The sequence below is a fragment of the Corvus brachyrhynchos genome, unplaced genomic scaffold (genome assembly GCF_000691975.1).
Source record: "Corvus brachyrhynchos isolate BGI_N302 unplaced genomic scaffold, ASM69197v1 scaffold92, whole genome shotgun sequence".
Classification (NCBI taxonomy): Eukaryota; Metazoa; Chordata; class Aves; order Passeriformes; family Corvidae; genus Corvus; species Corvus brachyrhynchos.
In genome coordinates, this window is record NW_008236973.1 from 3492440 (window position 1) to 3519153 (window position 26714).

A 26714-nucleotide genomic window follows, 5' to 3' on the forward strand; every position below is an offset into this window, starting at 1 on the left:
CACACCACCACACAATAACACCAGCTGTAGAGAATGAGAGTAATTAAATCCCACAGCTGAAAGCAGCAATTCATCTGCATCAACATCTTCTGTGCATGGGAGTGTGTGGTCCTCACATAAAGCTAATCTGGGTTTTTCTCACAAAATGAAAACTTGCAGAAACGTGTAATTTGCAGTTAATTTTTACAAAAGGTTTTTCTGGTCAAAAACATAGAGAAGAAAACAATCTACTTAAATCCAGTAACACTGGTCTCTCAGCAGGTACCATTTTTGTACATACTGTACAGGGATTTAAGCTTTCAGAGCCATAGGTGTCTTTTTTTCCATCTATTAAATATTTTATTATTTGTACAGCCATAGAACAATTCTGGGGGAAAGAGGGGACCAGCCTGAGAAGGCTAGTGAGCAATCTACTATTAAGTCCCCAGATCCAGGTGATCTGGGGTTTTTTCTTGCATATTTACCCCTGGAATTGGTTCAGTATCCAGGTCCTGTTTGTTACCGGTTACATGGATGGAGGTTGGCTGCTTTATTTATTGTAACTGCTGAGCACAAAGCTTTTTGAACACAGAGCCCTTTGTTTCTGTTTGAAGTCAGGTCAGACCCCTCTAAGGCAGGCTGGCCCTCAGTGCGCACATAATAGCACTGGACCCTGGTCTCCACTGAACCTGTGGCTCCCCTGCACCCCAAGATATCACTATTATTCTACATGTTTTCTAAAGTCTAAGTGGTTAAAGTATTTATTTTAAGAGACACGTTGAGAGTTGTCACAGGGTGTTTTGATGGCTGGAAAATGAAGGCTTTGTGTTGCTTGCCTCAGCTTATGGCACACAGAGGATTGTACAGTTGCTGTGCAGGACAGCACAAAATGGGTGGGATTATGTCACTGTGCATCACAGGGAGTCAACAATGTTGAAGTTCTTGTTTATAACTTATTTGGAGCAGCTGCTGGTGTGATTTATCCCCCAAACCACACCCAAGCTTCCTCTTGGAAGGTGCCAGTTGGGACAGGCTGAAACACAGCCATGGAGCAAGCAAAAAATGAAGCAGTGTGAACAGAGATCCATCTCGTGTCCTGTCCTGCAGTTTTAGTTGTTTGATTAAAAGAAAAAAACCATCCCTTCTTTTTCCTTCTGACAGTGTGAAATGGGAAGATTGTCTTCCATCTTTCAAAATTGTTCACAGGACAGGAAACCTGTCTCCATGTCTAATATTGCCTGCAGAATTCACCCTTTTTAGCCCAGGAAATGGTCTAAAGAAAAACAGGTTAAAGCTACACTGTGAACTGTGTGAAAACCCATGTGAAATTGTTTTGGACTGTAAGCAACTGAAATGTCAGAAGCTGTGTGTCTTACTGTGTAAGAAAGGATTTATCCTTAACTCTGGTGTGGTAGAGGATTGCTGATTTAACCTGACAGCCCAGGAAGATTACTTCATTTTATGTGAAAGCATTTAAATTTGTATCCAAAACAGTGAGAAAAATAGTCCCTCCATTGCTGTAGCTGGGGAGAGAGTAAGTAAACAGTTAAGAAATTGTGAAAATACATGAGCCTAACCAGTGTTAGCACATCAGCACCTATCATCCTGTAATCTGTAACTGGTTTCGTACTCAGAAACCACAGTTAGTTAGGAAAGACATTTTCCATCAATCAATCTATTCCACGCAGTACTTTCCTAAGAATTCGATTAATACCTTTGTGTGGTAATCTATTCTCAGTCACACTTGCTGAAAATGGAGAAAACACAAAAAAGGAGGATAATTTTGCTGTGGATCAAACACATAGCAGGGACTCCGGACTGATTCCTCTCAGTTTAAAAGAAGGTCTCCTCGATGCCTCTAATGTAAAGGTCTCAAAAAAGCTGAAAGATTGGAGAATTAGAGAACCTTGAAATTTCAACTAGACCATCAGCACAATCTTTTAAATTATGGGTTATAGCCTCACACTACTTTAATTCTTCCTCATGCATCAGAGAAGTTCGAAGTCAATCACCATGTGCTTAAAATTCTGTTTTCTTATGGTCAGTAGTATAACACTACTTGGAAACTTGAACCCACTGGCAGCAGAATACAGAGCAGCCCCTAATCTTTCTCATCAGCATATCTCTTAGAGAAAGAACAAAAGAGAGAGGAAACAACCCCAGCCCCAATGAAATTACCCATTCAGCAAGGGTAGGAACAGGAGCTGCAGGCAGTTTCTGTCTTCCATGTGAATGAGTTGTAAAACAGGGTTAAGGAGAAAGACCACTGGCTTCTCTTGGAAAATCCTCCAATGAGCTTATGGGTGAGCAGCAGTTTGGAATTAAAATAAGAAGATGCAGAGGAGTAGGTTGTGGGGAGTGCATATTCAGGTATATTTATATATATTCATGTATTTGCATAATCATATATATATGTTCTATCTAAATTCCTCATTGTTTTGCTATTTATGAGTTATGTGTCCCTAACAAACAAATGCTGATGAAATTTGTGTTGCAGAGCCCCATCACCTAAAGACCCTACTCACTACAGAAAAAAATAATTTTAGGAAATTTTGGAGATCTACAGGCCCTCCTTTCCTCCTCTCTGAATGACAGTCTGTAACTTACCAGTAGTTGAAGGAGACTTAAAAACCTTTCAGTGTGAAGTAAGGAAGTTCTTCCATGAACAACTCAGACATAATTTTTGGTGGTTATCCTGAGTTTTCAAAGGTTGACATAAAACATCAGGTTCTACCAAGAAACTGAAAACATTCCCTTTTCTAGAGGTCTGAGGCATCTATGCCTGGAAGGCACCTCTGACATGTCTCCTGGTTCATAAATGTCTGCAATATGAATGCCAGCATCAGACGTGTGATTTCCTCATGGTCACAGCTACTACTGGACCTGTCTTATCCTAAGTATCTACAGTTGGATAGCTGAATTAAGTCATTCAAGTGCCAGTTCATCCCTGTGAACGACAAAGAGGTCTTCTGGTGACTAGCTCAGCTGTAGATGTCTGTGCTGTATAAAGGTGTAAAGTTAGTTAAGATGAATCCTTTCCAAAGGTACACAATGTTAATTTTCCGGGTTTCTAAAAAAAATGAACTGAAGATGGTAGGATTTTGGATGTGCACAGGAGAGAATAGGAACTGTAAAGGTGTGTTCTTAGATCTGGGGCACAAGTAATCTGCTATCAAGCTGGTTTTGCAAATGGCAGCTCTAAGGTATTAGACCATTTCCCATATAAGTGGGAAATGTGCTCGTGGGCCGCTGCAGATGGGGAAATCCTCGTTACTTATGAAATGTATTTCTCCTATATGTTTATAATCCGTTGTGTGCCTTCACTACAGCAGCCACGGGTGAGGAAATCCCAATTACTTAAGAAATCTATTTCTTGTATATGTTTACAATTCATGGTGTGCCTCCACAGTTCATCATGCAGATATCGCCATGCATTTACATGAGTAGTTGTGTGTACTCCCTGTATGTATTTATAATAGCCTAATGTTTGTAACTAGAGAGAACCATGGGAAGCAAGCACCATCCTCTATTCGAGGATGAACTGGAAACAGTAAACACATATTTTTAATATAACAGGATCATCCACCACCCAATTTGTGAGTTATGAAAAGTTTCAATTCAGAAGTCACATGAGTAGCTCTGGCTTTAGTAATGACTATAATGATTATGATTGCAAGCCACAAACTTCTGTATTGCATTTTAGAAAGACTACTGAGATACTACAAGATGTAGTTCACATGGTTCTTTTTGTTCTCATTATGTTCTGAGCTAAACACTTGGGATTTGGTGGATTTTAATAGCTAAACACAAAAAGGGAATTTGGTTTAGTGCCTCTAGTCCTCATTTTTTCAAGAAGGAACCTGATCCTAGATGTGGCACAAACAGATTATATCATTAATACTATCTGTCAAGAACTAGTGGTTTGTGTACATTATTACATATTTAATCATTCTGTTTAAATTGTGTCTGTGAGTCTCTTCAGGGCAAATGACTACATCTGTGTGATGCCATCTCAGTGCTGGGGAAAGGGGAAGTAACCACAGGGGTTACGTTACCACAGACCAGGCACACTGTGGGAAATACAGAGCATATGCAGAAGAGGATTTGGATGAAACCGGAGCAATGTGTAATAAAACAAGAATGAACTTGGACAGCTTATCAGAGATGGGATTTGTAGTGGTATTTATTTGGCCCCATCATGCTGACCTACTTTTCTGTCACTGGAATAGGAAGGAGGTGCTGCTGCTGGTCCTAGGCTCAGGCATGGTCTGAAAAAAATGAGTTGCTCCCCATGTCTCTTGATTGCTCATCAAAGTCTTGGAGCTAGCCACCACCAACTTACAAGCTTAACTTTCTGTCTTATCTTAACCAAGTATATCTGTTACTTTTTGAATGAATAGCAGGGGCCAGAGTTGGTGCCCTGTGCCTGGCAGGCCCGTTTTCCCAGGACTTTGCTGTGGGAGGCACTGTGCTCCACAGCCATGTCACGTCCCTGCAGCCAGCAGCAGTATGCTGAAGCTGACTCTGTCTCAGAAGAGATTTATTCAATTTTGTTTCCTGCCAAGCTGAAGATGCAAAATTCAGTCTTCCACAGTCTGCCACTTGTCATATATGATCCTAAGATGATTGAAAATGTAGAAAGAGAAAAGCTGTCTTGTTGTTTTTAGAGCTTGGAGTGTTGAAAATAAACTTATACAGACTGTGAGTATATTTGGGTGCCTCCCACCTGGAGTGCTGCATCCAGCTCCAGGCTCCCCAGCACAGGAAGCGCATTGAGCTGTTGGAGCGAGTTCAGAGGAGGGACATGGAGATGATTAAATGTCTCCTACAAGGAAAGGCAAAGAGAATTAGGATAGTTCAGCCTGGAAAAGAGAAGACTCCGTGATGATCTAATTGTGGCCTTCCAGTACCTGAAGGGAGCCTACAAGAAAGACAGAGACTTTTTTTTACAAGGACACATAGTGACAGGACAAGGAGAAATGGCTTCAAACTGAATGAATACATTTAGATCAGACATTTGGAAAAAATTCTTTACTTTGAGGGTGGTGAAGTGCTGGAACAGGTTGCCCAGAGAATCTGTGGATGTCCCATCCCTGGAAGTGTTCAAGGCCAGGCTGAACTGGGCTCTGAGCAGCCTAGTCTAGTGGAAGGTATCCCTGCCCATGAAATTTGTGTTGGAACTAGGTGATCTTTAAGATCCCTTCCAACCCAAACTGTTCTGAGATGCTAAAAAATATGTAGGAAGGACACTATGAGGCAGCATACTTGTTTTTTTCTGTCAGGACTGTACACTGTCTAGTTGTTATGACTGCCCAAGCTCTGAATGTACCTCGGTAATTTTTCAGAGAGGAGTTCAGTTATCACAACTCTCATGCATCACAGCCAATAACAGCTTAGGTCCCTATTTTCCTTTGCATATGAAATGATGACTTCCATCATCATGAAGTTTGTGGTACTTCATCAGTGGCTTTATACAAGTGTAGCTGATTGGAACCTGCTAAAGAAGTAAATATGATATGAACATAAAAGCATCCAGGTCCAAATCTTACTGCATATTCTTCTACCAAGGATTATCTGATTTGATTTCATATCCTCTGTGTGGAGTACTGTTCTTTTGAAAGGCATGTAAAACATGTCTGATCCTGCTCCTTAGAGGTTCTCCTTGATCTGGGGCTGGCCTTTTATTTTTCTTGCCTGGTTTAGGTTTGTGGCACATGTGTCCTATTTTATATGCCTGTTATCTCGGGAAGTGGATTAAGGCTGGCACAGATACACTGAACCCTAAGCGCTTTAGAGGGCCTGCAAATCTCCAGAGGTAGTAAGTACTTCAAATGTTTATAATACTAGGTTCAGCTGATGTTGCTTGAAATCCATTCAAGAAGATCTGGAAGACAGGAAGCAGGGCATTTTGCATACGGTTTTCTTTTAAAATATAATTACCCTGTTAATATTATTTTATATACACTTGGTGCTCAGTTTTCATTTTGGTGGGGTTTTTTCTCCTCATTGTGAGGCAAGCTTCAGGCACTATTTTTGCTGCAAAATACATCCATCACCCAGTATCTTGGCTGTGCAACTTCTCCCATGAGAGTTTCAACCCACTTGTTATAGTTCTAGGTTAAAGGCAGATTGCTGGCGTCATTATTTCCAGCTTTTTGAAAAGTGATAAAATATGAAATATGTTTGTGCTTGGGTACCTGGATCTGTCATCTCCAGGTCACTACACAGTGGTTTGCTCAGAGGAGCCAAGGGGATTATAAAGTACCTCCAGTGCTCAGAAGCAGCACTTGTACATTTGATGTACAATCTGTCGCATGCTCTCCTGGCTGGAAAGAAGGAATTTGCAGTGTTAGAATCATTAGGCTTTGCAGATGTGAGCAGGTACCATCCTGCTCAAGGTTGGAACCAGTGCTGTCACTGTTACCATAAAGACAATACACATTTCGTGAGCTGGTTTCAGTTTGACTCTGTAGAAGCTCTTGACAATTTTTTTTTCTTTTTATTGTCAATTTATATCATGATATCTAGCAGTAGTCTCTAATCAAACAGGAGTGAGAATGCTTTTAGGGAAACAATTTACTCAAGACAAGAATGAATTAAAGTGAAGTGACTGGAAATGTATTTACTTGAGAAACTGAGAAAGAAATAAGAAAAAAGAATAAACTTGTTTCTAATCTTTGGAATCCTACTCTGGGAAAGGCTTCCACAGAGCAGTAGCTATAAAAAAAGTGTTGTTTTTATGCTGGAGTTTAAATGGGTTTCGGAGAAGAAGATCAGCTGATAGGCTATCTGCAAAATTAGATCAGAGATGTCCCAAGAGGGAGTGTTGCTTATGAATTCTTTTTGTATTTAGAATCCTTTATTAATGCCTCAGGTTTACCTGGCTTTCTCCCATGCTGAAAAGAGCAAAGAAATGCAGTATAAGGGTGCAAAAGTGAGATTTTCCAAGAAATGTCCATTTTGATTTTGAACTTGTGGAGTACCTAGCAAATCCTTCTTTAGGAAAACCTGAAGATGTGCTGTTTCTTGCAGTTGCCTCGATCCCTGCCTTTCTTGACAGTAGTTCTTCCAGTGTGCTGACGAGCTGTGTTGAACTGTCCAATAGTCTAGTCCTTGCTTTTGGTTAAAGGAGAAAAAGCAAAGATGACAGCTATGGATCAGCCTGAAGAGCCTTCAAAGAAAATGAGATCCCTGGTCAAGAAATCTGTGCGTGCTCTTAAAAAATAAAGTAGCCAAGATAAATTGCAAATGGAGCTGTAGAGGTAATTGACATAGCCATGCAGTTGGTCTCTAACCTGGGTTGCAGCAGTGCTCTTCACAATTTGGTAAATGCTCTAGAGACCCCTCCCAGCAGAGAGGCTGGACAGCCACGGGCCTCAGTGTGACCCTTGAATGAGAGACCACGGCTTCCCCTGTTTCCACAGACAGCTCAAGGCTGTTGTCTGAGGTATTCCCAAATGCCTGGTTTGCATCTAAAGTACCTTCAAGATGACTAGTGCTGGGGAGCCTTGTAGTCCTGCTGGAAGTCAGCTAAGGAGCTGAATCCAACTGAGTGTCCAGTGTAGACTAGCGGGGGTTAGAAAGGCAAAGATTTCCATTTCTAAAATGTCAAGAACAGAATTTGGTTCAGGATTTTTTCTAAGGGAAAGAAAGTTATTCTGACATTCCTCTTTTGTCAGCTCTCCTTGACCTGAATTGTTGTTTTCACTGCTACTTGCCATGTTTTTCTTGTGGAGAAATTATACTACATGTTTTAAAATTAAAAAAAAAATTCCTTTTTTTTCGTTTGTTTTCTGATTTTGTAGCCTTTTTAATTTAAACCATGGTGTGATATTATAGGGAGGTCAAAACTGAGTGCTTGATCTTTCTTGGGTGGGTCTTTCAAATCAGAGCAATAGACTTGCTGCAAACTACTGGTCATGGATCTCTTATGAGAGCTAAAATGTGTCAGTGCTCCAAATGACTGAGTATAAGTTTGCCCCCTGATATGAATGACTGTCTAGATTTCAAAATAAATCCTTTGGATTGTACAGAAAATTTGAACTGTCAAGAAATAAATGGTGTGGTGAACTGAAACATAAGTCTCAAGATGCCCTCAATTTAGCTGTATTTCAGTAATCTCTCATTCACATTTCATTGCTGTCAGCAGCCTGTAGGGTTTCTCTTATATTTATGATGGAAATACCTGTCAATGAATCATGTTGCTGAGATGCATGTGTTTTATGCCACTTCGAGGAATTATTAAACACTGCATAGTTCCTGTGGTAAACACCACATTGCTGGGTCATTTGTAGTACCATGTATTTCTTCATGTAAACATCTTTCTTGCATAAAAAATTATTGATTTTTATGTGTGGTAGGTGGAAGGTAGTTTTGTTAAGCAAGTGCATATAATTTTATTTCATGTTTTTCCATGTTTTCACTATCAACTTGTATTCTGTAAAACTTTGAATGACAGTAGGTGTTTATTAACAGAATTTTGCAAGTATTATTACGGTTACTTAGTGTACCTAAAATTCAGGAGTCTGAGGTACCTCTCATGTTTTGGAGTCCCTTTGCTTAAATTTGTGAAGACTAGATAATTTTCATGTTAAAATATTATTTACTTTCAAGTATAGAGCTTTTTAATATACAAAATTACATTAAAAAAATGTAATTTCCTTTTTAATAATATACTAACCGAAAAAGTAAACTACTGTAGGTTTACAAGTTAAACAGATATTACTAAGTAGTTTTCACTAATATTCTTCTACTCTTAACTTTACTCATCTGCAATACCTAATAACTTTTAGGAAGGATAGATAAATAACCCTAGCAAAATGCAAAGCGCTGAATATTTTGGAAGACTGCAAGATCCTTTCAATTTGATCTGCTGTTTGTTATTGTCATTGTAGATTATGGATGAGAACATCTGCAATTGTCCTTCAGCTAATATACTTTTGAATTAGAAGAAAGGGCAGAGCTACAGAGCAGCTGGCAAGTGGTCAGTTAACCCCCATTCCAAGTGTTTAAAACACCTCTTCAGTGGGGCTTCTTAATGATGAAATACGTAGGGCTGGCTTTTGTGACAACTCGTGGAATGAGATCAATGATTGTAACCTTTTCTCTAAATTAAACTGGAAAACCAGGAGCCAGCAGGGCTGTATGCTCAGAGCTTTGGAAGAGCAGCTCCTTTCCTGCTTATCAGCCCATAAATACATTTTTAATATTTATTTTTAAATTATGTGAATATATTCTGGGCTGTGTTCTCATCTCCCTTTCACTGAGCCTACTTCATCATTTATAGTTTTGAAACACTTATATTTGTACTTATTTAATGTATCAGCAGTTAGCTCCAGCCAGAGTACTGTCTAGATTTTATTTCCTCTTCAACACAAAAGTAAGCTTTACGAGATTGAGCTACTGCTTGCAAATGAGCTGTATGCAGAGAAAATTTTCAATCTTATTTTATAATTTCTCATACTTGCCTAAATAAAAGGAAAAAAATACCCTGAGTGAGCTCTTTGGAAATGAGTTTATATTTTCAGAGAAGGAGTTAAAGAGCATACTTGGCTCGGGTATCTATTTTCACTTAGAGAAACATGTTGTGTAACAACATGTAACTTAGTGGTATTTGCTCTTCAGATTTCTCTTTGTGGTTATGGTTGTTGTTTGGCATTCTTTTTCTCTGCTGTGGTCATCTGGAAAAAATTTAGATGAGAAGAGGAATCTCCCTGATTTTTCAAGAGCCAAACCACTTTCCCTTATTTTATTACATTAGTAATTAAAAAATACTGCTGTTTTCTTATGCAGAACTGTAGCAAGACACCCATATATGTTTCTAGTCACAGCTGGGGATTTATTCTTCTCAAAATCTGTCCTTCCTATCAGGTGCTGCTGGTAACTGTTGTCAGATGTTCAAGTAGCTGTGCTCTTATGGTAGGAATGATGTTGTTTCAATTCACTTTCTAAGCAAGGACCAGATGTTTGTTCTGGGCTAAGCAGAATTGATTTGCAGTTAAAATCTAAAGTAATGGAGTATCATATGAGGCTGTAAACCAGCCATATCTCAAGCCACATGTGAATCAAAAAGAAAAATGTGAGAGCCGCTGGTAATCATCTTCTTCACTGCCCCGTACGTCTTGGATATTTGTTTATGCAAGTGAAGAATGGGTTGTTCTGTCCCCTGTGTTAACAGATGAGAGTTCAGATTTGTACCTTGGACTGTTTCATGCTTTTCCCTTGCTCTACACAGAGATAACAATAAAAACAAGGCAAAGGGCTATATTTAGAGAATTAGGCTGATAGGAATTCATTGGTTCCCTGGAGGAGCCAGTGATAAATCTGTCTCCTTGGGACATTTCACTGAGCCCTGAGGCACACCACCTCCAGCTCTGGCCACCTCATGTACTTCCAGCTGCTCTCAGCAGTCTACTGTTGCAGGCAGAAAAAGCAACTGGGAAGACTTAAAAGATTTGAAGTCCAGCGGAGTTACAGTGGAGCTTTAAAAGGTGAGGTCTTAATCATTTTGTGACAAAAAATCTCTTACGCAAGAAAAAGCTTTGCATGGAATCCCATGGCTCCAGCTCTCCGGTAATAATCACGCCTCTGCTATTAGCTAGACTTATCCATCAGAAGTCTAGCTTTTACATTTTATTCTAGTTGTCATCAATATATTCACACTAACATTTAATATATTCACAGTATAACAGGCAGGAAAAATTACGCTGGGGCTAAGGAACAAAGACAAATATTGCTGAAGAAATTTTAAATAACGTGCAGATCTCTAGTGGGCATTGATTCATGTGCTTCATGGTGTCAATAATTGTTTGCGAATTGCAGTAATTTTTTTCCTCTGAACAGAGCATTACTCCTGAAATACAGTCATTACGTATTGATTAGCTCTGTAGTTATTTTCATGCATCAGTAGCACCAGTAAAAAAATGGGTAACACTTGTTTTACACCAATGTGTAAGATCTGTACATTGTTCATCAACAAGTGAAAGGAATCTTTAAAATATATTTTTTTTATTGCAGAGACCATATTGACATTCTCAGTAGTCATAAGTTTCAGGATAAATGGGAAAAGGTGAAAGAGCTCATTTGGGTTTTTAAGTTTTTTTTTGGTCAGGGCATTGTAAATGTTCTGCTGTGTCAGGACAAGAGTGCAATAAGAAGGATATATTTGTCACTGTTTAGTGCTAATGTGATTTCCTATTTTCCCTACTGTATGACCCTCCATTTAATCTCAATTGTTGGTAATGTGCTACTTTTTGATTAAACGATGAGAGCTGAAATTCACCAAGGAGAAAATAAATAAAACTATTTGTTTCACAGACTGTCAGCAGCTATTAGGGAAATTAAGTGTATTTTTCCCTGAACCATGTTACAGACTTTGCAAAGTTCACAATCAGTTGAAATCCTCTTTTATTGAATACAGATTTAAAAGCAAAATTCAGTTATATTTTGGACACTGAGGAGTTTATGCAATTGATAAAACTCAAACATTTAGATTATTTTTATATAAAAACTGCGCTGCTTGGAAACTCTTGCTTTTTGACTGTGGCACCCTTATAGCCACAGCTCAGAAGATTTGCAGAGTAAAGGGGGCTTTGCACCTTTTCCCCTCAGCTGCAGGAGTCTCATGCCCTGGAAAGGGCCAAGCAGCAGTAGGGATTGTGGCTGATGCTGGTGGCCGGGGACCAGCCTCACTCGCAATCCTTTATTGCAGCCCCACATGTCCAGAAATGGAGCATCCTGTCACACCACTCTCTTGCTTCAAAGAGGAGCCTTGTTGTCTGACCTGCTCTAGGGGCTTGGCACTGCTTGTGGACCCACCATTTCTCCTGAATTGTCAGATTTGGCTGGGTCAATGTATTGACAAGGTTTCACCTAGTATTTTCCTCTGCTTCTTCTACCATGATAAGGCTTGGGCTCACTCCTTTGTTTGCACCACAGATTGTAAATAGCATCTACCCCAAGAGATCATGCTGTGAAGTCTGTTTTTTACCCCTTTTGGTTTCTGAAGGGGCTCGATGACATGGATGGGTGATCTGAGGAAGGGGAGTGCTGGTGCTGCACTGGGAAACCCTCCTACCCTGAGCCCCTTCCTCCTCCACATGGTATATGGGCTGCAGAAAGGGATCTGAGCCAGTGAGGCAAGTAGCACACTGATGTAGCAGCCACACTCAGTGAGGTTACATTGAGAACCTGGCAAGAGGCATTTAGGAATTCATGAAGAAAAGGGAATGAAAAAGCACCGGGACTATCAGTGGGATTGTTGTGGGGCACGATGAAAAGGCAGGCGGAGAAATGGATGAAAGTTTTGTCTGCGGACATGCTTTGCATACCACATAGAGAAACAGAACCTAATCTTGATTGGAACAATTCAATTCCATTGTGAAGTACATGTTAAATAACAATGGGCAGCTGCAGAGCTGTGCAGACTTGCAGGTGAAGAGCAGAATTTTAAGCAAGTGGCTGTGCCGGCAGGAGAAGCAGAGGGGAGGGCTGGGATAGCAGCTGGCACTGGTGTTTGAGCTCTGCTCAGACCTCAGCCTGTGCTTTTACCAGTTAAAAGCAGTTGCTTAAACCTTAGCACAGTTCTGCACTAATTCAGCTGGAATTTTTCCTGGGAAGCAGAAGTTTAAGCATCTGGAGCTTTGCTGCTTGCAGTGTGTCACCTAGAGTGAGCAAGCATGTGGGGGGGGCTCATTGGTTGAACTCTCAAGGCCAAAGGACATATGTAGCAAAATGACACTACCAAAGAGCATAGTTCAATATTGAGCTTCCTAAAAGGAATTATTTCAGCACCAGATGAATCAGTAAAATGTATTCATCAAATCACAAAACCTCACAGTATTTGTTTTCCGTTCTAAACAACTTCTCTAACCTTTATATCAAAAAGCCCTATGAGTTCCAGCGCAACAGGAATTCTCCGGGGAGCTTAATGAAAAGGTTAATTTTCACTGTTTTATTTTGTCTATCAATAGTTCTGCAAGAGCAGGTCTCTGGGCCATGGCTACTTAAGTCCTGAATTAGTCCAGTATCAAAACCCCCAGTCAGAAACTCTGCAGAGACAGAAGCTACCTGAGAATCAAATAAAAGGAATAAGAAAACTTGCAGGAAGATTGTTGGGATTTTTAACATTCGAGACCCACACCTCTTTTTTTTGTTGTTTTGTTGGTTTCTTTTTTTTAACAGCTCATTGGGGAAAGACTTTGGGTGTGAAAGGGATTAAATGTTTTTCTCCTTTGCAGTTTTATATTGTCCTGTTTCAGTTAATGAGATTTGACCATTCGCTATGGGTCTCATTTTTGGAATTTGAACCAACTCTTCCTTCAACAAAAGCCAGGCCAGTGAGTGTAGTCATTCACACAGGAATGGGGTACACCATGTCACCTGTACAGCAGTGAGACCCCTCTGCTGTGGCTTCTGTTATCCGGAAAGGAAATAAGAACATGGCAAGGACCATATCTGTCACCAAATCCAATCCTGCCATTTGCAATGAATACACAATTTTTTTTGACTCCATCTGTTACCTTAATGAAGGTTTACAAAACCCCCTTAGAAATAAGCCTAGATATTAAATTTAACAACTTCAGTGGATAGTAGATCTGGGTCTTTCTACTTAGCAGCAGTTAACAATTTTAACTACATGCCATTTCATGGTTTCCTTTATCTGTTCCACTGGGAAGAACTGACACTTGTTTTTCCTTTAGTGCTGCTCCCCCGCATTGTGAGTACCAGCCTGCCCTTCTTTCTGACCATTTAGCTGATTAAATGTGATAAGCTTAAACTCTTGAGTAATTGTTTTCAAGACGGAAGTTTTTTGCTTCCATTTCAAATCTTGGGAAACATTTGTGTGGCTGAGGGTCTGCGTGTTTTCTCTCTCTATAATGAGCTCTGCAGTTAAAGATATGATGGCTCAAATCTTGTCTGACATAGTTTTAGAGACTAGTCTCATTGAAATCAATGGTACTCTTTGCCTGTCTAAAGTTATACATGTTCTTTGGGTCTCTTCTGAATTTAAGCCATCAATAGATTCCTTTGCGGATGGTAAAGAGCCCTGGGGTTGATTGATTTAAACAAAGGGATTTAGGTTACAGAGCTTAAATTCACTTTCAGTCTGCACAACAAAAAAACCTTGATTTGAATAATCAGATTCATTCCTCCTTTGCATTTGCATTTTTGGTTATTTTGTTAAAAACAAGTTGATTCTGGTGGGTTAATAAGCGTTCAGATACGTCAATTTGCAACTGAATGTAGCCTTGGCCTTTAAATTTAGAACTTTTCTTGGGTAACAGAGGACAAGCTATATAGACAGCTCCATAATTGTATGGTTTCAGAATCTATCTGTTATTTCATGACTCTAGCAATCTGATAGCATTGTGATAGAAAATGGGAAATGGTAGTTCTCTTTACAAGATGACTTTTTTTTTTACTTGTTTTTACAAGTTGCTTCCTGATAAAATAGAGTTTAATTAAAATGAAGAGAACTGTAATTTTTCAAGGGTTTTATTACTAAAACAGAAAAGCCCTGAACTTATTGGGCAAAACTGAGGATGTAAAATTTGTAATTACTTACTTGAACTACCTATCTGTTAAAAAGATATGATTAAAAAATCTGGGCCACTCTCACCTAATTCTAGTCTTCCACTTAAATGAATATAGGAAGTAAGTCTAGCCTTCTCATTTTCCATCTTTATGGTATGTTACTAGGGACAGATGTAAATTAACCCTTTCATTTATATCTTTTTGGTTTATCATTCAAGATTAAATGATGAAATTTCCAGCAACTGGAATTATGTGAAACAAATTTCCAGAATAAGATTCCTTCCCTCCCCACCACTTTTATCTGTCTTCCAGTTTGGGCTTTCTCCTCTTAGTCTGGGGAATATTGTGAAACTATAATTTAAGCACAATAGCTCTGTAAAAAACAGAAACTCAGAGCAGCTCGGACATGGACAGTGCTAAATGGTTGTTCTGGTTTGGGCTGAGATGGAATTAATTTTCTTCTTAGCAGCTGGTACAGTTTTGGATTCACTATGAGAATAATGTTGATGACACACTGATGTAGCTGTCATTAAGTGGTGCTTACACAAAGCCAAGGACCTTTCAGTTTCCTATGCTCTGCCAGTGAGAAGATGCACAAGGAGCCATGAGGCAGCATGGCCAGGGCAGCTGACCCAAAGTGGCCTAAGAGATATTCCATACCACAGATCATCATGCTCAGTGCATAAACTGAGGAGAGTGTGCCAGGAGCCATTGGTTGCTGCTCAGAGGGCCTCAGTCAGTGGGTAGTGAGCAATTGTGGATTTTATCTCTTTCTGACTCTCTTCCCCATCCCACTGGGGAGTGGGAGGGGAGTAAGTGGCTTACTTGCCACCTGGGATTGAACTGCAACGGTGGTATTTGGTGACCTGCTTTAAACGCCTTTCTTCCAGGCAGCTCAGGGACAAGGAGACAAAGGCTGAGACCCAGGGTGAGGATAAGCACTGTAAGGTGAAGGTCTTTTCCCATGCAGGAGCTTTGTGTGGGGCAGACCCATCAGCAGGATGTATTACAGCCCAGCTAGCATGCCACTGCAACGTGGACCTAAGAAGTTTGGGGAAAAGTGTACTTTTGCTTTCATCTCTCCCATCTTCCCAGACATATTTTCATCTTGCATGCTATTAATTCATACATGTAGCACCCTGTAGTCATTTTGAGTTAGTTTGTGCACTTCACAGGTTCTGGTCCTCATCTTTGGCAGTGCAGGCATATGGCCTGCCTGAATCCTGGGGAAGTGTTCTCTGCTGACCTTACCTGGTGATCCCGGAAAGGATTTGCACTTTCACACCTTCGCCATCTGTTTTCAGCAGGTGCCTCCAGCAGGAAAGGTGTGAAACCAAGACTGGCAGCCACCCTCTCCCAGCCCTCCTCCACCTAGCTGAGCCCACAGATGGAATAATCCTGCTGCTGTTTGGGGTACAAAATGGGGGTTGTAGCAATTTAAAAGAGAAGAAGCTGTGAAATAGCTGCTGGCTTATGTAATTTTGGATTACTTCATTTTGTCTGTGTTCTTTACAGTCTTTATGCTTTTTGATCTCTTCATAATTCATAAAGGCTTTCTATATTGTGGTCTCCTTTTAAATATTTAGGAGTTCCATGTCCATCCTGAGTTCTTATAATAATTAAAAAAATAAGTAACAGTCATTATAAGGAAGTTGTGAAGTGGGAGATGTGTCAGTTTCTATTTTCTATCAAGGGAAAACAAGATATATGACTTGGCAAATATTAAACAGTAAGTAAAAAAGTAGAGATGATGGTAGGGGGCTACAAATCAAAAGTTGCCATATATCTTATTCTTGAAGTCTTGGGTTTTCACCAAAAGCCAGCAAAGATATTTTACTTTGCATGAGCAGGCAGGTAGTAAATTGTTCAGAGATGTATGCACTCAGGAGCATCGTCTTCAGCACCTCAAGCGTTGCTATGTCTCTTTTTCTCTGGGGCTGCTAAAAATGCAGCTACCACTTCAAACACAAATACTTCTGTGTGATTTGCTGTGTTGCTTTGATTGTCAAAATCTATCTTCTTTGAAAGAATTCAAGAAACTAAAGATGACCCATGTACTGTTGTAAGATAATGCATTGAAAATTTAAGCTGGAAGTAAACAAACGACTTGTGTATTTTTCTTTACGAACACAGGAAAAGGAGTTACAGCCTAGTGCACGAGGCTTCAGAATTAGGATTTAGGAGACTGATTCTTTCCTCATCTTTTCTGACCTGCATATTTGCTTCAATAAATATCTTGTGAGTCTCTGAATAGAGGAGTTTTAGAAAATTCCAGATTGTGTGAGGATGTCCAGGAAAATTCTCAGTGATTTAACTCAGGCATCCTCAGCAATAGGTACATGCAGGACATCAACTGGTTTCTAGAGAGCTCATTAACCAGCAGAGTGTCACGCTCCCAGAAGAGGCTTCAGTATTTTCTGAAATACATGTACTTTCTCAGCTCTCTCTGCCTGTTGTTGCCTGTCTTATTTCGTAGAGACTGGATGTTCCAGCAACTGAGCGTCTCTGCTTGGATGTTTATGCAATGTCTGGGGCAGCAGGCTCTTATCTGTCAAGTTTTGCATACTGTTACGGAGCTGAGCGAGGTAACAAGTGTAATGTGATTTCAGTGGCTGCAGCGATATCTCAGCTCTGACTTGAAGACATTGTTGTCTACTGCAGAGCAAGCTTAGGGATCAACTTCCAGGCAAAGTAATGTTCCTCAATGCACTTGACAAAATGAATAAAGGACTCAGTTATGATTAATGACTTTGACCCAAAGTTTCAAGTCCCTGCTCATATTCAGTCATGTAAAATTGGGTTCTTATTTAAGCTATTTCAAAATTGCTTAAAAGTGAACATAGTTCTTTTAGTTTTCTATTCAATATCTTAGAAAATGCAAAGTACGGATCCACAAACACTCCTGCTCACATCACCAATGTTATATCGCACTTCTAACCTGAGAGAGATTCAGTTTGAAATTAAGACACACAAATATAATTTTATTATTTTAATGAATATTATTATTATTTATAATATTTGCACATATAATAATTTATAATACCTACCGTTGAGTTCACTGTTGGGAGTTTCTCCTTGAAATCAATGGAGTTTTCTTCAGTGTAGCCCAGGAAGCTGGCCAAACAAGGAATTGATTCTCTGCTTCCCATGGGCAGGCAGGTGTTCAGCCATCTCCAGGAGAGCACGACCCCATCACACATGACCATGACTTGGGAAGACAAACACCTTCACTGCAAATACCTGCCCTTCTTTTTCCCCCCACTTTATATACTGAGCATGATGTCATATGGTCTGGAATATCCTTTTGGTCACCTGTCCCACCTGTGACTCCTCCTGACCTCCCATGCACCCCCAAGTTCCTTGTCAGCATGGCAGTAAAAAAGGCAGAAAAGTCCCCAACTCTTTGTAAGCCTTGCTCAGCAATAACAGAAATCTCTATATTATCAACCCTGTGTTCAGCACAAATCCAAAACACAGCCCCATACCAGCCCCTGTGAAGAAAATTAACTCTACCCCAGCCAAAAGCATCTGCTTAGCCTGAAGTAGCTGCTTTAGAAGAGGGTTCAGAGTCATGGCTGCTGCCTTCCTCAGTAAACTTTGCTCATGTTTTGAATCTGCAACAAGACTCATCCAATGGTTTCAGAGTAGAGCTGCTTGGCCGTTTTTCAGCAAAACAGATTTCTCAGAAGGCATTACTATGACACAAAACCAATTCAAACCTTTGACCACCAACTCCATCAAAAGATTCATCAGAAATGAGGTGTTCAGACCTGGGTACATGCCTGCTTCCTGGATCCCCTGGGCAACAGGCTGACCCCGACAGTCTTTTGAGGACAGTTCTTTTCTTCCATAGTGCACCTTATCTACAGGCATTCCAGCCACCTATGCAGGGGATGATGTTAAGATAAGATGGGACTTCCCAGCCATACTGTGTACGTGAATATTTTTTAGGCTCTTTCCAAAAAATTTGCTTTCAAAAGAAAAGGAGATTCAGGATTTGATACTCTCTGTGTCTGTTTGCCAGCTATCTTGGCTTCTGTTCTTTCAGTATCTTGTGCTCAGGGAAAACTTCTCTTTTTCCCCAAATAGTCATGAATTATTCAGATTATAAAAGCTCCTTTCCTTCCAAATTTTGATACATTTTTAGTGTGAAAATTGCTTTGTGTTCTTAATCATCAAAATTTCATGTTTTATTATATATTTATATCTTTGATTAAGAAATTATTTCTCTGTGGCCACAACATTCTCAGGAGAAAGGCTTCACATTTTAACTGAGCCATTTCTACTATTTCTTTCAAAGACAAAATATGAAGAATTTTATTATGGAGTGAATTTATTAAAGAATTCTTATTGCCGCAAGTTGGGGATTGAAGAGAAATTAATTTGATGGTGCTGACTGGGTACCTAGGGAGAACTATATTCAATAAAATACCTCTTTCTAGTCTATTATCAAGGCAGAAATTGGATAGAAATAGCATAATAGCAAGCTACATATGAAAGAATAGAAGGAAAGAGAGAACGCAGATAGCAACCAGGGGTTTTGAGTGAAGGCAGAGATTGCTGAAAAGATATGCTGCCACACTTCTCTGGCAGCTTTGGCTTCCTAGGGACCTGCCAGTTGGTCCTGGCCACCGGTCTCACCAGGACATAAAGTCAGCACTACAGCCTTATTGATCAAAGGTTGCTGAACACGTCCATACAGCTGCGTCATGGTTCTCTTTCTAGCCTTTGTCTTCATACTCAGTATTTCAATGGATTACTTTTTGTCTGGAATTTCCAAAGCAACAATCACGTTAGGAGGTCTAGACAGTGCAAGTTACACAACGCACACTGAGCACACATAGCCCCTGTCTTCACCTGGAGGCTGTGACACTACAGCAGCTGTTATTTCACCTTGGACTCCTGCACTAGAAAGTAAACTGGTGTCTTCCCAAGACACCTGGCTTTGAAATAATTCAGTGGTTCACAGATCATAGTAATCAGTGCACCCTAGAACACAGGTAACTGGTTTCTCACAAGCTTGTTTGCTTTAATATTCATGGGAACACTATCCCAGCTACTCTGTTTCTGAAATTTTTTCAAACTATTCCATGTTCTGTGTTTTCCTTTGTTCTTGAGAGTAAGGCAGTGCATTGAGGGTGACTGGTGTCACCCCTCCACTAGCTGCCATCAAGTAGATGAAAGACTTTGCTGTACCGAGTAAGAGTAATTTCATGTTCCCTTTGTTGTTGCTAATCCCTACAGTGTATATGCATAGTACTCTTCAGGGATCCCAGATGATCGTTGTCTTTCCTGAAGGAAGACAGAAAAGGAAAAAAACTCTGCCTATACAGAATTTTTCAGTACAGAAGCAAGTCAGTAATATACCAGCATTTAAAAAATATTACCAGAATAATTATCACTGAGAAAAGTGAAGGAACACAGGCAAAATTACCTGAGTACTGAAGCCCAGAAGATGGCCCGTTCAGTGCTTTCTGTGTCTTCCCAGCTGGAACCAGGGAATTTGTTACCGGCTCCACGAACGGCCTGATAGAAACTCACTCATTTAAAAAAGTGAAGCCACAGAGCAAACACCATGAACACCTGTGGCAAAAAGAAAACCAAACCAAAACACTTCTGCAAGCTACTTTAACTCCTCAGCTCATGAGTAGATTTCCCACATGAACTGAAAAGTGCATGATATAATGGATGGTACATGAGGTAGGACCAGTTGTATAAGCCCACTTTTGATGAGAGTTCCTACAGCAGTCTACCTAATGTTGCTGATGAGGGTTATTCCCCCCATACTTGATGTATTCTGCAGCACAAATTATAGGGATAAAGGTGTTTTAACATGTTTTTCCTCAGCATTAAGTTATCTTAATCACAGGCAGTTCTGTGTGCACATCTCTCTGTTTGACCCCTTGTTCATGTCCCTCAAAACTCAACAGTGATTCTGTCAGCTGCTTCCTGCTCTCTGTCCTCTGTGCCCAACCTTCTCTCCTATAATCTCTCCAGATGGCAGAATCCTGAAGTCATTAAATACAAATCAAGTACAATTTTCTGATTGAGTGGGATGAGGGGAAGCTATTCCAAAGTTGTAAGTCCCCTGATACCATGGCTAGTATCACTGCTGCCCTTTCAATCTGGCCAACTCTGTTAGGCAGTACAATCTGAAGTATATGTATCCTGTCCACTCCAGCTATTTGTCACAATGTTTAAGACACAACAGTTGTCACTGTTGGCTGGTAGTTGCTGCAATTGGTACTGAGAAAATGAATGGATTACAGGGGAGGAGTTATAGGAGCTTATTAAATTTTTTTCCTGTGCAGTTTTCTGTGGTTTCTGATAAACATAACACACTGTCTAACCCAGGACTCTGAGCTATGAATTCAGGTGAAGGTGGAAGTGGATGAGTACGTGGATTATCATGGAAAGCGCCACAAAGCCATCATGTCTAACTGATGCAGACGCATGATTTCTGAAGAGTTAAGCTGTTCCTCCTGTTTTAGACAAATGGAAAGGATGTAACATTTCATGGCAACATGGCTGTAGGAACTGACTGTTGTCAACTAACACATTTCCAAGCATTAGCACCCAGAACGGACAAAATTATATGTCCCTTAAAATTGCATTAATCAAAATGCATGAACTAGCAAGTCCTAAAAAATCAATATTAAAATACAAACCCTCTTAGCACTTGTCCCAGTTTCCCTAGAACAGAATATTCCATTTCATACTGAGGGAAAATTGTTCTTTGTCGATGAGTTATAATTGATGAATATTAAAAACCAAAGAAATAGCAGAGCTTCCATAAAAAGAAAAGAGTTTTTACTCTGGGAATAGATGGTGCCAAAATAATGTAATTTTTTGTATGTAGGCTACACTTTGCTTAAATGAGCTGATCACATGCTATCTTTTCTCTCCTTCTTCCACAGCCTCCACAGGTAAAAAAGATGTGTAATTTCAATCAGACCTTTATTTACTGTTGAAGGCAAACATATAGTTAATTGAAAAAGAAAGTAAAAGATGTGATCAATACTATAACAAGCAAAAGGAATAACAGGTTCAGAATTTCATTAGGAAGAAGTTAAGCAGAAATCGTTTTTGCTTGGATTTTACAAAGGCATTACTTACAGTTCCTTGGATACTAATAATATAACAGTTTGTAAACAAAAATCCAATTTAAAAAAAAGTTCAGCACCAATAAGTTGGTAACTGAAGAATGAAGAAGCATTGTGCAATTTATAGGCAGCCCTTTTCTCTTTAGGACAAGTCCAGCCAATTAATGAACAAGATGTTACTGATTCTATATATACAAATATGATTCTTTTACTGGTTTTTAAGGCTTTTTTACACTGGCAACGTGTAGAGAATTCTCCCCTGTGACTTGAATAATACTGGGGTGCCAGTTTGGACAAATTTGGAGGAAAATATCCTCTGAGAGAAGGCAGGTTACAACCACCCCTCCCCCACCAGGTTCGGGAAAAAAAGAAATTTTCCTTGGAGGAAAGTGAAAGAGATAAAAACTATTTATTTAACAAACACACAGGAAAAGGATAATAATGCTAAATTATAAAACCTCTCACTGTGGAGAGAAACCTGGGAAGATTTCAGAGTCCTTCTGTAGGTGTGGACTCTCTCCTCCTCCTCGGAGCTGGGTCGTGGGCCCACCTCCAGGACCTCGGTGGAAAATTGTCCCAATGTGTTCTGATGTTGAAACAGTCCAGAAGAGAAGAAGGGAAAAAAACCCCAAAGTCCCAGGAAAACAAAGTTCAACTCTCCATCTCTCTCCGGAGAAACGGAGCCGAAAGCTGGCTGAAAAGCAAGAAGGGTGCTTCCTCTTCTCTTGCTGCCGCAGGAGCAGAGGAGTGTGTATCTGTGTCCTTGAACAACTGCTTTGAGAAGTTTGCTTGGTTTTTTCCTCTCCCTTCTCTCAGGCTCAGTTTAAAGGCACAGAAAGGCCCAAATTAATTTCTCGGCATAGAGCAGTGATAGGGGATACACATCATAAAGTCACCCCAAGACAACTGGTTATTACTTCCTGTCTATCTGGAACTCTTGGTATAATACTTCAGGGTCCCAAAGATGGAAGAGACTTTAAAGACCATCTAGTTCCAACCCCCTTGCCATGGAAAGAGACATCTTCCACTAGACCAGGTTGCTCAAAACCTCATCCAACCTGGCCTTGAACACTCCAAGTGATGGTTAATTCCTTAATGTAGTATGGTTGGGTTTTTTCCCTGTATGTTTAGATAATTGCTTTAGCAACAGGAGATAGAAACTAAACAAGAATTTTGCATAGAACTTTAAGCTTAGCATATTAGATATGGTGGATGGGAGGAGCAAAGTAAATCTTAGGAAAAGTTACACAAGCTGACTTTAGTGGATGGTCACAGTGTTACTGTGCTTATAAATCACAGTGTGGGCATGTAAGCACTTTCAACTAGTACATAACCCTATTTAAAATATTTGATATTATTTTGAATAGAAGAGAGTAGAATAGACTGTTTCAGTTGGAAGGGACCTACAACAAAAGTGACCAAATCATGACTGACCAAATGATAAAGCAAATTTTTAAAGTCATTGTTCAAATGCCTGTTAAACACTGACAGGCTTGGGACACCAAACACTTCTCCAGGAAGGCAGCTCCAGTGTTTGACCACCCTCTTGATATAAATCGCCTCTGGTGGGGAACTTATCTGACATACCATCAAAAGTAAATATCTTGATAAATCCTGTATATCCTGGGAGAACCTTACCACTGAATCAGCAGAGACAATGTGGTATTTCTGATGCTGTAACAATATCCATACAGACCAGGCTCTGAGGCTGCAGAGAGCCCTGCTCATAAGAACATAATCACATGAATTCCGCCCACAGACAATTTTTTGAAAGCATTTTAGTGTTGAGCTGTTGTCATTAAGATTTGGGCATCATGATATTGACATTTATGCCTGTTTGTGCTGGAGAGCTGTTAAACTCAGGAACATAACGTCCAGTGAACCATCACATGAAGTAATGGTTTATCCATGTCAGTAATTTTTTTAAGTAGAGCACAAGAGTATGTAAGAAAACTTTTGGTTTTTCTCTGTCATCCAGAATAAGTTGTATAAAATATGAATGCTCATATTCATCATTGTTCTACTACTTTAAAATATCAAGATACTTCATATTGCTGATCACAGCTGATCATTATGTTAGCCACTCTGTGAGCAAAGAATTGTGCAGACCCTTTATGTTATTTACATAACGTACTGGGTACGAATAGCACTATTTTCCTTAGGATAAAGAAGGGTGAAGTAGTGGTAGAGTACTAAACCAAGGTAAATGAGCATTTTTAAAGTGATTTTAGACAGAATCTCATAGTACAGTCATTTTCTAAAAAAACCAAACATAACAAAAAGCTTCCAATTACTTAGATTTATTAGTTTTTATAAGGCACCGTGTAACCGATTCACTACTGTCTCATTCATCAAGTGAGTTCTTCAGGAAAAGACATCCTGTCAGGTGCTGCAGACAAAGCTCTGAGCAGCATCAGTACTGTTAATGTCTCAGATAATGACTGCAAAGATTGCAAAATGATACATTATTATCTAGCAGGCATTGATCATAATTATATCACTGATAAAGGCAAAGCATATCAAATGTTGTCTTTTAAATATGTCCTTCAGTTAGAATAAAAATGCCATGGAAATAATCTCAGTGGTAGCTGTGTGATCCTTCCGAATGCAAAATGTAAATGTTTTGCATATACTGAGGATGAAAGGAATTATCACTCTAAGCTATTCACTTATTAATTTTCATTTAATACTCATGGTATATCAAACATTATAGATCATTCACCATTTTGCTTTATGACAGAGCAGAACCCTGACAACTATGCTCTGTTTAAAATGTAATTCCCTCATTTACCTGCCTGCTTGGACTGAACTGCAGAGTCTTAATTTGCTGTCACCGTTTCCATGTTCCTTTGCTCATGTCACATTGTTGTTAAAATGAACACATTGCATGTACAGCATAGCCTTCTTATTCCTAAGGCAGAGCACAGACTCTTTCATCCTTGCAAAATGAATAATTAAACTAGGATTTTAATATTTGTGCTTGCTTTTGGGTTTATTAGCTCTAACTGTGAAAACTAAATCAATTATTTTGTATTCTCCATCTGACTAACTCTTGAAAAAATGGACTGCGGTTTTCCATATATCTGTTCTGGCTTTAAGCTATCTTAAAATAGCACTGTTGAAGAAATGGACTCTGCCAATTGAATAAGTGGCTTTCTTATTATAACAAGACCACAAGTGTAAAGCAAAATCAGGGAAGATGTTTGTCACTGATAAGGTCCTATGGTGGTAATGTCATTCTTCTGCTGTACCTGCCTCACTTGAATTTGGGTTTTTCTGTTTCTACAGACCCCAGAGGAAGGAGCCTCTACAACCATCTATGCAGCGGTTTCGCCCGAGATGGAAGGAGCTGGTGGCTGCTACCTTTACAATGAGGAAAGGACAAAATCGGCTGACGTAGCATATGATGAAGAGCTGCAGAGAAGGCTCTGGACAGAAAGCTGCAAGATGGTTGGGATTTCTGATGAAGCCAGCAGGCTTCCCTAGAAGAAGCCACTTTCAGCTGGGCAAATGAAATGCATTGAAAAGCATCTTAGGTGAATTCTTGCACCATCAGTCATCATCCTGGAAATCACCGTTCAGTCCCAAAGGCAAATGTGAACAGCTGCTCTTCACCTGAATCCCTAATCTGCTAGGGTATGGGGGGAATATTCCCACAGAAAGGTGTAGTGGTTGGTTTTAAATCTAACCATCAGTTTTGTAAATCATGATGTTTCAGTCCGTGATTAAAATACAATCTTTAAACATGTGCAGAGATGAGTTTTCATTGCTTTGTTCAACAAAAATAACACTGGAGCATGTTGTACTGGGAGGTTTTGAACTTTAACCTCCTTTGTACATGTAAGTTACTCTTATAAATCAGTTTTAAAAGTTGCAGCTTTATTTCCTTAAGCTTCATTAATCTTCAAGACACTTTCATCAGCTTGTTCTAATGCAGAAATTTGGCATTCATGATCGTGATGTTGTTTCTGTCTTAAGGTTAGTTTTATTTGTCAGCTTTTATCCAGAGGTATTAACTGAAGGTCAGAACAACAACAAAGAAGTAAATAAATAGTGTCTTCTTCAAAAAGGATATTGAATTCACTTGTTTCCAGTTTAAGTTCATCTCTCCTATAAAGGTGAGGAAGGGGTCAAGCATCATAACGGCAAAACTGGCTTTGGCAGAGGATGCAGTCAGCCTCTTGTTTTGACAGTGGGCTAAGATTACTTGTCCCCTTTTCTCCTGAACCCCTGTAATGTTGCACCCACAGCTTCTTTCATTTTCTCTGACAAGGAGAGTCACACATATACTGTTGCATGAAGAATCAGCTCCTTTTATTGGTTTTGATCCCAGTTCATATTTGTTTCAGAGCTAGAGTTCATGGTTTGGAAGAGACAGCAATTAATACCAGCCCACTTTTTCCTTTTTCTGGAGATGTACAATGCATCCTCCCTAAACTGTGTCTTTGCCATTTTTAAGAGTAGCCCCTGCCTACTCAGATAACTTACATAGGAGCAAGAGGGTATTTTCCCTTTAGTTGTGTATGTCTTTCCTTAAATTTCCTAGCAGCTGTTTTATTTGACGGTCTCAGAGTGTGGAGCTGATATTTTTTTATGAAGCTATTTTCAGCAAACACTAGGATATCTCTGTGGGATACAGTCGGTTCAGATGCTATCAGTTTTGAACACACTTCAGTTGTGTACAGTTCGGGGAGCCCTACCTATGTCTAGCAAAGTGAATCTTTAGGCATGATGTTCACATTCATGGAGTAAAAGGCAAAAAACACCTGGGGCAATACAAAGATAGCCTGAATTTATACAAGTGCAAATATCTAGAAGAAAAAAACTGTATTGAAGATAGAAATATTTTAAAGGGAATGGTGGTACACTATGAGAATAATTTGCAGAGAAACTTCCCCGGGCTTAAAGATTATAAGCCTCGCAAAAACACCTGGAAGTGTCTGGGAAGACCTCACAGCAGCTTTAGGGTACTTATAGGGGCCTACAGGAAAGACGGGGAGGTGCTTGTGCAGTGTAGCGATAGAATGAGGGGTAGCGGTTCTAAACTGAAGAAGAAAGATTTAGATTAGACATTAGGAAGAAATAATTCACTGTCAG

General features: G+C 39.7%; 1 protein-coding gene across 2 annotated transcripts in view; it reads left to right on the top strand.

Moving 5' to 3' along the window:
• DHRSX (dehydrogenase/reductase X-linked) overlaps window positions 1-25371 on the top strand; it is a 202795-nt gene extending 177424 nt beyond the window's left edge. For both annotated transcript variants that reach the window (XM_017728548.1, XM_008629328.2), the window contains one exon: window positions 24906-25371. In XM_017728548.1, coding sequence (XP_017584037.1) covers window positions 24906-25103 — 198 coding nt within the window. In that variant the 3' untranslated portion in view covers window positions 25104-25371. The remainder of the gene's footprint in view (window positions 1-24905) is intronic.
• The last annotated feature ends 1343 nt before the right edge of the window (window positions 25372-26714 follow it).